The sequence below is a fragment of the Mirounga angustirostris genome, unplaced genomic scaffold (genome assembly GCF_029215605.1).
Source record: "Mirounga angustirostris isolate CCGP_5_RB_7025 unplaced genomic scaffold, mMirAng1.0.hap1 SCAF_6, whole genome shotgun sequence".
NCBI lineage: Eukaryota > Metazoa > Chordata > Mammalia > Carnivora > Phocidae > Mirounga > Mirounga angustirostris.
The window spans coordinates 126858103-126871927 of NW_026991714.1; the positions used below are offsets into that span (position 1 = coordinate 126858103).

The 13825-nt window shown below is 39.2% G+C and overlaps 1 protein-coding gene across 4 annotated transcripts in view; it reads right to left on the reverse strand.

The window, feature by feature from the left end:
* CHUK (component of inhibitor of nuclear factor kappa B kinase complex) overlaps positions 1 to 13825 on the reverse strand; it is a 46193-nt gene that overhangs the window by 19086 nt on the left and 13282 nt on the right. For all 4 annotated transcript variants that reach the window (XR_010412548.1, XM_045878611.2, XM_045878610.2 and 1 more), the window contains 2 exons: positions 2012 to 2206; positions 938 to 1040 (listed from right to left, as the gene is read on the reverse strand). Coding sequence is in view for 3 of the 4 variants with exons in the window: in XM_045878611.2 (XP_045734567.1) it covers positions 938 to 1040; positions 2012 to 2206 (298 nt within the window). In the remaining variant the exon portion in view is untranslated. The remainder of the gene's footprint in view (positions 1 to 937; positions 1041 to 2011; positions 2207 to 13825) is intronic.

A 13825-nucleotide genomic window follows, 5' to 3' on the forward strand; every position in this document is an offset into this window, starting at 1 on the left:
TGATCTTTCTCTCAAAACCCTAATCCTACTCTAATCAAGAGGGAAAAAAAAAAAATCAAACTGCAACAGAGGAACATCCTAAAAAATACTTGACCAGTACTCCTCAAAGCTGTCAAGGTGATCAAAAACAAGGAAAAGTCTGAGAAACTGTCACAGCCAAGAGGAGCCTAAAGAGATAAGACAACTACATGTAATGTGATATCCTGGAGGAGATCCTGGAACAGAAAAAGGACACCAGATAAAAACTAAGGAAAAATGAATAAAGTATGGGCTTTACCTAATAATTACATATTGGTTCTTTACTTGTAACAAATGTACTATACAATATAAGATGTTAACAACTGGGTAAACAATATGTGTTGGGAAGGGGAATAACATGAGAACTTTGTACTATCTATTCAATTCTGCTGTAAATTTAAAACTGTTGTTAAAAAAACTAACAAAAAGGTAACACAGAGGAAAGATTACATATTTTTAGCCCTATGCCCAGTTTTGTTCTTGATTTTACAATATTATGCTTGATTTTAGTTTTGGGTATACAGAAATTGATCACTTCTTCCAAAGAAAATAATTTTCACAGGATAAATGAAAACATTTGAACATTAAGCAGTATTCATATGATAAAATGAAATACATGAACATGCTTAAATAATGAAGGAACAACTAGAAAGTAGGCTTAATTAATAGTGGAGATCCATTCTTCTGCAAGAGTCCTATCCTGCGGAAAGTAAGTCTTCTTCCAAATGAGGATCTAGAGGTGACTTGAAATCTACCATTTCACCTTCCAAACTATATAAATTCATTTTTCACCACACTTAAAAACCCAAAGCATGAGATATAGAACAGAAACACCAAAAGACCATTTCTACTAACCATATTGAGTCAAAATTATATTATTTCAGGTTTAAACCTCAGTCAGTAAATGAGCTATACTTACCAATATAATTTACACAATCAGATAAACTTCTGGAAGCAAATGGTCCTTCATATACAGTCTTACTTTTATCGAACAAATACACCATATAGCTATCACAGCCTCTCTGAAAAAGAAACAATTAAAAAAAAAATCCTTGAAAATACTAGGTTCTCTAAGTACTTAAACACACATTTCCTAATGTGAAATGCAAATGAATAATGTCAATGTTTATCAGCTACACCTTACAGATTTAAGGTCTAGATTACTATTTAGGAAAAATAAATAACTGTAGTACGGGCTAAAGTGAAAACAATCACCAGACCCAAAAGGACAAAAGCAAAAAGTCATAACAACATATATCCATATAATGGGAATATTCAGTAATCAAAAGGAATGAAGTTCTGATACATGCTAGGACATGAATGAACCTCCAAAACATAATGCTAAATGAAAGAAGTCAGACACAAGAGACTACAGACTGTATGATTTCACTTATACGAAGTGTTTAGAAAAGGCAAATTATAGAGATAGAAAGTAAATTAGTAGTTGCCTGAAGTGAACAGAATGGAGATTAAGAGTGGACATGAAGGATCTTATTGATATGGAAATTTCTTAAAACTGATTTATAGCAATGGCTGCACAATTAGGCAAATTTACTAAAAAAAAAAAATCACCGAATTGTACACATGAAATGGGTAAATTACATGATATACAAAATTTGCCTCAATAAAGTAAAACGATGACAACAACAACAAGAGTCATGAGCACAATATTTTACCATCCATCTATCCTCTGGCAGGATCTATGACACTGCTGGTCTAATTTCAAGGTTCTAGGCTTTAAGTACAAAAGGGGAAAAAAAGAAAGGGGAGAAAACTGGCACCAAAGAGAAAGTCATACAAAGTTTAAAACATATCTTGTTCACCTTGCAAAGCAATGATAAGAGTAATGAATAGGATAAAATTAAAGTAAGAATTGTAAGGTGTGCACCACCGCCCCAAGGAGATTCCGACTAAGCATCAAAAAAATGCAGGCCATGCAATCCCTCTATGCTAAAAGATTTCTTATACTCTAGGTATATTAGAATTCTCTTACGACTCCATCTAGAACACATTGAGAGGCTGGTTTCCGAGGATCCAGAGAAATTCCTGTCTCTGAAAGAAGCTCTTGAGAACCAGTATTTATTCCAGTTTCACGCTCAATACGAGACTGTAGTGAATGAAGACTTTCATCAGGTGGTAACAAAAAAGATATTATCTTCGCAGAAGTCATATTTAGGATGTGTACTATCTGTATAAATAAGAAAAAAATGATTATTGATCATTTACTACATAAAAGATTCACTGCTAGATACTAAAGGGAATATGAGCAAAAGGCATTATCTCTATACTAAACAAGGTTCGATCATTTTCCAAAATGAGATCTCCTTCCATAATTATGAAAACTGAACAGTAGAGTTTGCTTTCCTATAGCAGATGTTAGATCCAAAGAATAAAGTTTCAAAATTATAGGGATGTACAAAATCTAGAGATGAAAACCCCAATTCTAAAAGGCAACACTTAGGGGTGCCTGGGTGGCTCAGTCAGTTAATCCTCCAACTCTTGATTTCAGCTCCGGTCATGATCTCAGGGTTGTGAGATCAAGCCCCGCATGGAGCCTGCTTGGGATTCTCTCTCCCTCTCTAAAAAAAATTAATTAATTTTAAAAAATTTAAAAAATAAAAAATAAAAAGGCAACACTTATTTATTCTCAGAAACTTATCGTAGACCTGGAAGGAAATATTCACATTTATGAAGTCCCTAATAGATGCCAACCACAGAGTTAAGTGCTTTCACATAACATCCTGTTAATTACATCTTCTAAGCTCCATTTTGGCAGAGAGAAACCAGAGCCCTGAGAAGTCTTTTGAAAACAACATGATTTTAAATCCTCTTCCTTCTATTGTCCTTAGATAAGCCATACAAATACCTATGTTTCTCCAGTGCATTATATTGACTAGTATATGCAAATGATTAAAATATTTTTCTTTAAATTCAATTAACATACAGTGTATTGTTAGATTAAAATTATTTCTGCTAGAAATGCTTATTACCGAGGTAAAGCATTAACTTTCCTTTTAGAATAACCTTTATGTTTGAAAAAGGTGAGAGGAAGAGAAGGGAATTGTCAAAGTTGACATGGATTTACAGAACCAGTATCCCAACTGAGACCTCCCATTCCTTCCCATCCTAAGCAGATTTTATGACAGCTGCCACTAATAGCAAAAGCAGAAATTCAGGATGGATATCCTAAGGTGGATATATACTTTTACACAGGGTTTATGTCAAACTGGGTAAGTAATCATGGAATCCTACAACCAAAGCCGAACCATAAGAGAGCAAAAGAAAGAGAGAGGAAATATAACTTACATTTACCCTTTTGTTCCTCAAGTATTTAATGAGTGACTACTGTGGTAAATACTATTAAGTGTGTTGTGGTGGTAGTGGGTATGCAAATTGAGTAACTTATGATCCTTGCCCTCCACGGGATAATGGCCAAATAGAAGATATTAAGAAACATTAAGAGAACTAAAATACAAGGCAAAATGCCACATGTACTATAATAATGTAAAGTATTGTGCAGGTTCCAATGGAGTTTACTTGGTGGGAGGAAAGGGATGCTTTATAAGAGAGGCACTATGAGCTAAACTTTGGAAAGGAAGGAAGATTAGAACAAGGAAAGATTAAAGAAGAAAAGTTCTTCTAGGTAGAAAACAAGGTAGGCAGAGGCATAAAGGTAAAAAGGGATGAGCATAATCAAAGAATATAAATAATCCAGACACCTGACTGGGTGTCTCAGTCAGTTGAGCACCCGTCTCTTGATTTTGGCTCAGGTCATGATATGAGCCCTGCATTGGGCTCCATGCTCCCCGTGTTGAGCTCAGGGAGTCTGCTGGAGATTCTCTCTCTGCCCCTCCCCCTGCTCGCTCGTTCTCTCTCTCTCATATAAGTATTTTTTTTTTAAAGATTTTATTTATTTATTTGACAGAGAGAGAGAGACAGTGAGAGAGGGAACACAAGCAGGAGGAGTGGGAGAGGGAGAAGCAGGCTTCCCACGGAGCAGGGAGCCCGATGCGGGGCTCAATCCCAGGACCCTGGGATCATGACCTGAGCTGAAGGTCGACGCTTAACGACTGAGCCACCCAGGCGCCCCTCTCATATAAATAAATCTTAAAAAAAAAAAAAAAAAGTATAAATAATCCAGTTCAAATGTACCTAAAATGATGGCCCCTTAGGGTATAATAGGAGATAAGGCTGCAAGTATAGGATGAAAGGAGACCAAGACAGATACTGAATACTAAATGTAAAGATTTGGACTTTATTCAATAAGCAAAGAGGAACTATGGAGGAAGGCTTTCTAAATTGAGAACCTGACAAGCTCAGAATTGTTAAAACATTCAAAAGATAAATCTTTTATCTTTTATCAAAAGATAAATCCAGGGACGCCTGGGTGGCTCAGTCGGTTAAGCGTCTGCCTTCAGCTCAGGTCATGATCCCAGGGTCCTGGGATCGAGTCCCACATCGGGCTCCCTGCTCCGCGGGGAGCCTGCTTCTCCCTCTGCCTCTGCCTATCTCTCTCTCATGAATAAATAAATAAAATCTTTAAAAAAAAAAAAAAAAAAAAGATAAATCCAAGTAATTGGATATGCCACTGGAAGAGAAGGAATAGTCAGACGAGCCATCCCACTTAGGTAGCTGGAAAGATGACAGTGCAAGAGGCATAGGAAAAGCTGTAGGAGAGATTTCATGGAGCAAATGTGTTCAGTTTTTAATAAAATAAGTTTTGGGGTGCCAGTGAGACTATCAACTATAGTTATATAGCAGTTATAAACACCCTGCAGAAAAGTGACAACCGAAGAAATAAATTTGCAAGTTATCCGTATTCAGTTTATAGGTAAAGTTCTACAACTAAAGATTATAAAGGAAAGGAAGAAAAAGTAATATGGAAAAAGAGAAAACCAAGGAGAGACACTTAGGGTATAGTAACATTTAGGAGCGTGAAAAAGGTGACAAAGAAGGAATAATTAAATACTTTGTTTCACCATCATCTTCAGTGGCAAGTTCAGTATACTTTTCCCAGCTTTCCTATATATTTAAAGTTTTTCATAATACATTGTTGGAAAATCATGCAATCAGATTTTAATCTTTTTAAAAAGAAGTATTCTAGTAGCCGTTTTGTTGATTTCTTTTTTAAATGAAAATCAAACAGACATCATTCCTTCTTGGAACAATATAATAAGCACCTTAGAAAACGTCCTACAATACAAACTGTTTTGCAGTTCATGTTCCTGTGTTATTGATATTCCCCTGTCTGTAAGTCTTTCCCCCTACCCATTCCCGATTAATTCTTATCTTTCAAAATTCAGTCCTATTATCATGTCTCAGAAGCATCCCCGAGTTACTATGAATGGTACCCTACACATACTTTATCCTGTACAAGCTCCCAATAATATTGAGCCTTTAAAGAAGATTATTACTGTACCTGAGCTAAAAAGAGATAGATCGACAGACAGATATTTGCCCCAGATTCACAGACAGGTAAATAGTGGTTCTGCAAACTGAAGTCTACAGACCACAAAACATATAAGGAGGACTCTTTCCCTATGCTCTATAACAAGCACATGTCCACAGACCCCACAGGGTGGAAATGATGCTACGATCACCATGACAAACCTGAAAAAAATCTGGGATAAAAGACAAAAGTTTTCAGGGACAACAAAAAACTAAAAGGTGTCACCAAGTCCTGCTGGTCTAACACACTAAGGAATGATTTATTCCTTGGCACAACAGAAGAAAACCAAATCAAGAACCAGATAACTTTTCAGCATTAGCCAAGAATGACATCAACGTGGCCCCAAGTTCCTATTTAATAAGCTATGACAAGATTACAGTAAAACCTTACATGATTATAACTTCTCATTTCAATTTTTTTTTTCCGGAAAATAAAATGTAGCCCCACCCCCAACTAGCCTCCTCCTGAACCTCCTCCTGCCTTCAGGATGGCCTTGGATGCTCACCACCGAGCCCTCACCACAGATTGTTCCAATTTTAGAAACCCTATCTACTACTACCCAATCAGTAACTATGGAAAGACTTCAGATGAGAGTTGTTTCTGGGTATACTAATATAGAGCCTCTCATTCATACCAATGATTATTTACTGAGAACCTGATACATGGCCTCCTTTGTACAGAACACGGGGGTAGGGATAGCATGGTGGTAGGGTGAGTGACTGTTAATAAAAGTAGTAAGAACAGGGTGCCTGGGTGGCTCAGTTGATTAAGCGACTGCCTTTGGCTCAGGTCATGATCCTGGAGTCCCTGGATCGAGTCCCGCATCGGGGTCCCTGCTTGGCAGGGAGTCTGCTTCTCCCTCTGACCCTCCCCCACTCATGTGCTCTCTCTCTCTCTCATTCTCTCTCTCTCTCTCTCATAGATAAATAAAATCTTTAAAAAAAAAAAAGTAGTAAGAAAAGGGGCGGAGCAAGATGGCAGAGGTGTAGTAGACCTGGATTTCGTCTGGTCCCAGGAATTCAGCTGGATAGGGATCAAACCATTCTGAACACCTACAAACTCAACAGGAGACGGAAGAAAAGAATAGCAACAACTCTCTGAACAGAAAAGCGACCACTTTCTGGAAGGTAGGACGTGTGGAGAAGTGAATCCAAGGCGATATTCGGGAGGATAGACAGTGGGGGAGGGGGCCTCCATCAGCCTCTACCGGCAAGTGATAGAGCCTGGGAGCACAAAATCGGAACTTTTAGAAGCTGCTCCGCTAAGAGACGTCGCTCTAGTGGCTAAGCGGGGGGTGGAACCCTCGCTGGGACAGTGTGGTCTCAGGACCCGTGGGGTCACAGAAGGACCGGGGGTGCCTGAGTGCAGCAGAGCTCCCAGGTATCGGAGCCAGGAAGCCGGCTGCAGAGATGGAGCCGAGGCGTGGGCTCTCAGCTCGGGGTTGCCATAAACCGTGATCTGCGGCACAGTCGGGCCACTGCTCCTCCAGCAGGGACCCAACAAGCGGCAGATCTGGGGAGACTCCCCTTCCTCCCCCAGGAGGAGCGGCGTGGGAGCGCACCACGGAGATCTGCGGGGTTTGGAAACTCCGCACGGGGGTCATGTGCCAGAGATAGAAACGCTCGGTCACAGGCCGGGTGAGCACGGAGTGTGGCCAGAGACTGGGGAGATGGGAGGGACTGACTGCTTTTCTCTGGGGGCGCACTGAGGAGCGGGGCCCCAAGTTCTCGGCTCCTTGGGGCGGAGATTGGGAGGCCACCATTTTCACTCTCATCCCCCAAAGCTGTGCAGAAAGCTTGCAGGGAACAAAAGCTCCCAAGAGCAAATCCGAGCAGATTACTTAGCCCAGACCGGCAAGGGCGGGGCAGTTCCGCCTCTGGCAAAGACATTTGGAAACCACAGCAACAGGCCCCTCCCCCAGAAGATCAGCGAGAACAGCCAGCCAAGACCAAGTTTACCAATCAATGAGAACGGCAGAACTCCAGCGCTAGGGGAATACTGCACATAGAATCCATGGCTTTTTCCCCATGATTCTTTAGTCTTTCAGAGTTACTTTTTTTTTTAATTTTTCTTTTTCCCTTTTTCAAAAATTATTTTTTATTTTTCACGTTTAGAGTCATATTCAATCCCTTCACAGTAGTTACCCTTATTTTTGGTGTATATATATATAAGTTGTTCTCTCTTTAAAATTTTGAGATACAGTTTCTTCTAACAGATCAAAATATACCCTAAATCTCTAGTGTATGGCTTTGTTCTAGTCTCCTGCCTGATCACATTCTCTCCCTTTTTTTTTAAATCCTCTTCTTTCTTTTTTCAACCAATTCTTATCAATTCCTTTTATAAAATCTTTTATAATTTTCATCTTTACAGTCATAGTCCATCCCTTCATCATATTAACCCTTATTTTTGTACATATATAAGTTTTTCTTTCTTTAAAATTTTGGGAGAAACTTTCTTCTAAAAGACCAAAATACATCCAAAATCTAGCGTGTGACACAGATCTGTGCACCAGCCTGATCATATTTGATCATATCCTGTTTTTGTTTTGTTTTCTTTTTCTTTTTTCTTTCTTTCCCTTTCTTTTCCCCCTGTTTCAGGTCTTTTCTGATTTGTTTAGTGTATATTTTCTGGGGACGTTGTTACCCTGTTAGCATTTTGTTCTTTCATTCATCTATTCTCCTCTGGACAAAATGACAAGATGGAAAAAATCACCTCAACAAAAAGAACAAGAGGCAGTACCAACTGCCAGGGACCTAATCAATACGGACATTAGTACGATGTCAGAACTAGAGTTCAGAATGATGATTTTAAAGATACTAGCTGGGCTTGAAAAAAACATGGAAGTTATTAGAGAAACCCTTTCTGGAGAAATAAAAGAACTAAAATCTAACAAAGTCAAAATCAAAAAGGCTATTAATGAGGTGCAATCAAAAATGGAGGCTCTAACTGCTAGGATAAATGAGGCAGAAGAGAGAATTAGTGATACAGAAGACCAAATGATGGAAAATAAAGAAGCTGAGAAAAAGAGAGATAAACAACTACTGGATCACGAGGGCAGAATTCGAGAGATAAGCAATACCATAAGATGAAACAACATTAGAATAATTGGGATCCCAGAAGAAGAAGAAAGAGAGAGAGGGGCAGAAGGTATACTGGAGCAAATTATAGCAGAGAACTTCCCTAATTTGGGGAAGGAAACAGGCATCAAAATCCAGGAGGCACAGAGAACCGCCCCCCTCAAAATCAATAAAAATAGGTCAACACCCCGCCATTTAATAGTAAAACTTATGAGTCTCAGAGACAAAGAGAAAATCCTGAAAGCAGCTCGGGAGAAGAGATCTGTAACCTACAATGGTAGAAACATTAGATTGGCAGCAGACCTATCCACAAAGTCCTGGAAGGCCAGAAAGGACTGGCAGGATATATTCAGAGCACTAAATGGGAAAAATATGCAGCCAAGAATACTATATCCAGCTAGGCTGTCACTGAAAATAGAAGGAGAGACAAAAAGCTTCCAGGACAAACAAAAACTAAAGGAATTTGCAAACACGAAACCAGCCCTACAAGAAATATTGAAAGGGGTCCTCTAAGCAAAGAGAGAGCCTAAAAGCAACATAGACCAGAAAGGAACACAGACAATACACAGTAAAAGTCACCTTACAGGCAATACAATGGCACTAAATTCATATCTTTCAGTAGTTACCCTGAATGCAAATGGGCTAAATGCCCCTATCAAAAGACACAGGCTATCAGATTGGATAAAAAAACAAGACCCATCGATATGCTGTCTGCAAGAGACTCATTTTAGACCCAAAGACACCCCCAGATTGAAAGTGAAGGGGTAGAAAACCATTTACCATGCTAATGGACACCAAAAGAAAGCTGGGGTGGCAATCCTTATAACAGACAAATTAGATTTTAAACCAAAGACTGTAATAAGAGATGAGGAAGGACACTAAATCATACTTAAAGGGTCTATCCAACAAGAAGATCTAACAATTGTAAATATCTATGCCCCTAACATGGGAGCAGCCAATTATATAAGCCAATTAATAACAAAAGCAAAGAAACACAATGACAACAATACATTTATAGTGGGGGACTTTAACACCCCCCTCACTGAGATGGACAGATCATCTAAGCAAAAGATCAACAAGGAAATAAAGACTTTAAATGACACACTGGACCAAATGGACTTCACAGATATATTCAGAACATTCCATCCCAAAGCAACAGAATACACATTGTTCTCTAGTGCCCATGGAACATTCTCCAGAATAGATCACGTCCCAGGTCACAAATCAGGTCTCAATCGGTACCAAAAGATTGGGATCATTCCCTGCCTATTTTCAGACCACAATGCTTTGAAACTAGAACTCAATCACAAGAGGAAAGTCGGAAAGAACTCAAATACATGGAGGCTAAAGAGCATCCTACTGAAGAGTGAATGGGTCAACCAGAAAATTAAAGAAGAATTAAAAAATTCATGGAAACAAATGAAAATGAAAACACAACTGTTCAAAATCTTTGGGATGCAGCAAAGGCAGTCCTAAGAGAAAAGTGTATAGCAATACAAGCCTTTCTCAAGAAACAAGAAAGGTCTCAAATACACAACCTAACCCTACACCTAAAGGAGCTGGAGAAAGACCAGCAAATAAAGCCTAAACCCAACAGGAGAAGAGAAATAATAAAGATCAGAGCAGAAATCAATGAAATAGAAACCAAAAGAACAGTAGAACAGATCAATGAAACTAGGAGCTGATTCTTTGAAAGAATTAACAGGATTGATAAATCCCTGGCCAGACTTATCAAAAAGAAAAGAGAAATGACCCAAATCAACAAAATCATGAATGAAAGAGGAGATCACAACCAACACCAAAGAAATACAATTATGAGCAACTATATGCCAGCAAATTAGATAATCTGGAAGAAATGGATGCATTCCTAGAGATGTATCAACTACCTAAACTGAACCAGGAAGAAACAAAAAACCTGAACAGACCTATAACCACTAAGGAAATTGAAGCAGTAATCAAAAATCTCCCAATAAACAAGAGCCCAGGGCCAGATGGCTTCCCAGTGGAATTCTACCAAACATTTAAAGAAGAATTAATACCTATCCTTCTGAAACTGTTCCAAAAAATAGAAATGGAAGGAAAACTTCCAAACTCGTTTTATGAGGCCACCATTACCTTGATCCCCAAACCAAAGACCCCATCAAAAAGGAGAATTACAGACCAATATCCTTGATGAACATGGATGCAAAAATTCTCACCAAAATACTAGCCAATAGGATCCAACAGCACATTAAAAGGATTCTTCACCACGGCATTTATCCCTGGGATAAAGTGGGATTTATCCCTGGGCTGCAAGGTTGGTTCAACATCCACAAATCAATCAATGTGATACAATACATTAATAAAAGAAAGAACAAGAACCATATGATCCTCTCAATAGATGCAGAAAAAGCATTTGACAAAGTACAGCATCCTTTCTTGATCAAAACTCTTCAGAGTATAGGCATAAAGGGTACATACCTCAATATCATAAAAGCCATCTATGAAAAATCCACAGCAAATATCATTCTCAATGGGCAAAAACTGAGAGCTTTCCCCCTAAGGTCAGGAACACGGCAGGGATGTCCACTATCACCACTGCTATTCAACATAGTATTAGAAGTCCTAGCCACAGCAATCAGACAACAAAAAGAAATCAAAGGCATCCAAATCGGCAAAGAAGAAGTCAAACTCTCACTCTTTGCAGATGATATGAGACTTTATGTGGAAAACCCAAAAGACTCCACCCCAAAACTGCTAGAACTCATACAGGAATTCAGTAAAGTGGCAGGATATAAAATCAATGCACAGAAATCAGTGGCATTCCTATACACCAACAACAAGACAGAAGAAAGAGAAATTAAGGAGTCGATCCCATTTACAATTGCACCCAAAACCATAAGATACCTAGGAATAAATCTAACCAAAGAGGCAAAGAATCTGTACTCAGAAAACTATACAATACTCATGAAAGAAATTGAGGAAGACACAAAGAAATGGAAAAACGTTCCATGCTCATGGATTGGAAGAACAAATATTGTGAAGATGTCAATGCTACCTAGAGCAATCTACACATTCAATGCAATCCCCATCAAAATACCATCCACTTTTTTCAAAGAAATGGAACAAATAATCCTAAAATTTGTATGGAACCAGAAAAGACCCCTACTAGCCAGAGGAATGTTAAAAAAGAAAAGCAAAGCTGGCGGCATCACAATTCCGGACTTCAAGCTCTATTACAAAGCTGTCATCATCAAGACAGTATGGTACTGGCACAAGAACAGACACATTGATCAATGGAACAGCATAGAGAGCCCAGAAATGGACCCTCAACTCTATGGTCAACTAATCTTCAACAAAGCAGGAAAGAATGTCCAGTGGAAAAAAGACAGTCTCTTCAACAAATGGTGCTGGGAAAATTGGATAGCCACATGCAGAAGAATGAAACTGGACTATTTCCTTATACCACACTGAAAAATAGACTCAAAATGGTTGAAAGACTTAAATGTGAGACAGGAGTCCATCAAAATCCTAAAGGAGAACACAGGGAGCAACCTCTTCGACCTCAGCTGCAGCAACTTCTTCCTAGAAACATCGCCAAAGGCAAGGGAAGCAAGGGCAAAAATGAACTATTGGGACCTCATCAAGATAAAAAGCTTTTGCACAGCAAAAGAAACAGTCAACAAAACCAAAAGACAACCGATAGAATGGGAGAAGATATTTGCAAATGACATATCAGATAAAGGGCTAGTATCCAAAATCTATAAAGAACTTCTTAAACTCAACACCCAAAGAACAAATGATCCAATCAAGAAATGGGCAGAAGACATGAACAGACATTTTTCCAAAGAAGACATCCAAATGGCCAACAGACACATGAAAAAGTGCTCAATATCGCTTGGCATCAGGGAAATCCAAATCAAAACCTCAATGAGATATCACCTCACACCAGTCAGAATGGCTAAAATTAACAAGTCAGGAAACAACAGATGTTGGCGGGGATGCGGAGAAAGGGGAACCCTCCTACACTGTTGGTGGGAATGCAAGCCGGTACAGCCACTCTGGAAAACAGTATAGAGGTTCTTCAAAAAGTTGAAAATAGAGCTACCATACAATCCAGCAATTGCACTACTGGGTATTTACCCCAAAGATACAAACGTAGGGATCCGAAGGGGTACGTGCACCCCGATGTTTATAGCAGCAATGTCCACAATAGCCAAACCGTGGAAAGAGCCATCGACAGATGAATGGATAAAGAAGATGTGGTATATATATATAATGGAATATTATGCAGCCATCAAAAGGAATGAAATCTTGTCATTTGCAACGACGTGGATGGAACTGGAGGGTGTTATGCTGAGCGAAATAAGTCAATCAGAAAAAGACATGTATCATATGACCTCACTGATATGAGGAATTCTTAATCTCAGGAAACAAACTGAGGGTTGCTGGAGTGGTGGGGGGTGGGAGGGATGGAGCAGCTGGGTGATAGACATTGGGGAGGGTATGTGCTATGGTGAGCACTGTGAATTGTGCAAGACTGTTGAATCACAGACCTGTACCTCTGAAACAAATAATACATTATATGTTAAAAAAAAAAAAGAAGAAGAAGAAGATAGCAGGAGGGGAAGAATGAAGGGGGGGAAATCGGAGGGGGAGATGAACCATGAGAGACTATGGACTCTGAAAAACAAACTGAGGGTTCTAGAGGGGAGGGGGGTGGGAGGATGGGTTAGCCTGGTGATGGATATTAAAGAGGGCACGTTCTGCACGGAGCACTGGGTGTTATGCACAAATAATGAATCATGGAACACTACATCAACAACTAATGATGTAATCTATGGTGATTAACATAACATAAAAAAAAAAAAAGGTAGTAAGAACAACCCCAGCATTAAAGAAGACAACCTATATGGAAAGGCATGAGTGGAAGATGAGAAACAATTAGAAAATATAATAAATATGACTTAAATGACAAATTATGTGACAGAGACCATTCAGAGAAAAGGAGAGTTGAATATATGCCAGTGTAGCTGAGGAGATACACAGAGACCAAGATCATTCTGGGCAGAAGGACACCATCTGTCAAAGCACAAAAATGGATAATGTGCTCGATGGCATAAGGAGCAGTGACAAGCTGGACCTAGCAAAGTAAAAGGTAAGAGAAGCAGGTCCGGGGCAAGCTCTTGGTTGGGGTGGACCTGCATGAGGAAAGCTCCAAAAGGCAGGCAGATCAGTTTAGACTTGACTGGTAGGCAAGAAGAACTATGCTGGTTTCTTGGACAGGAGAATAAAAAGCATT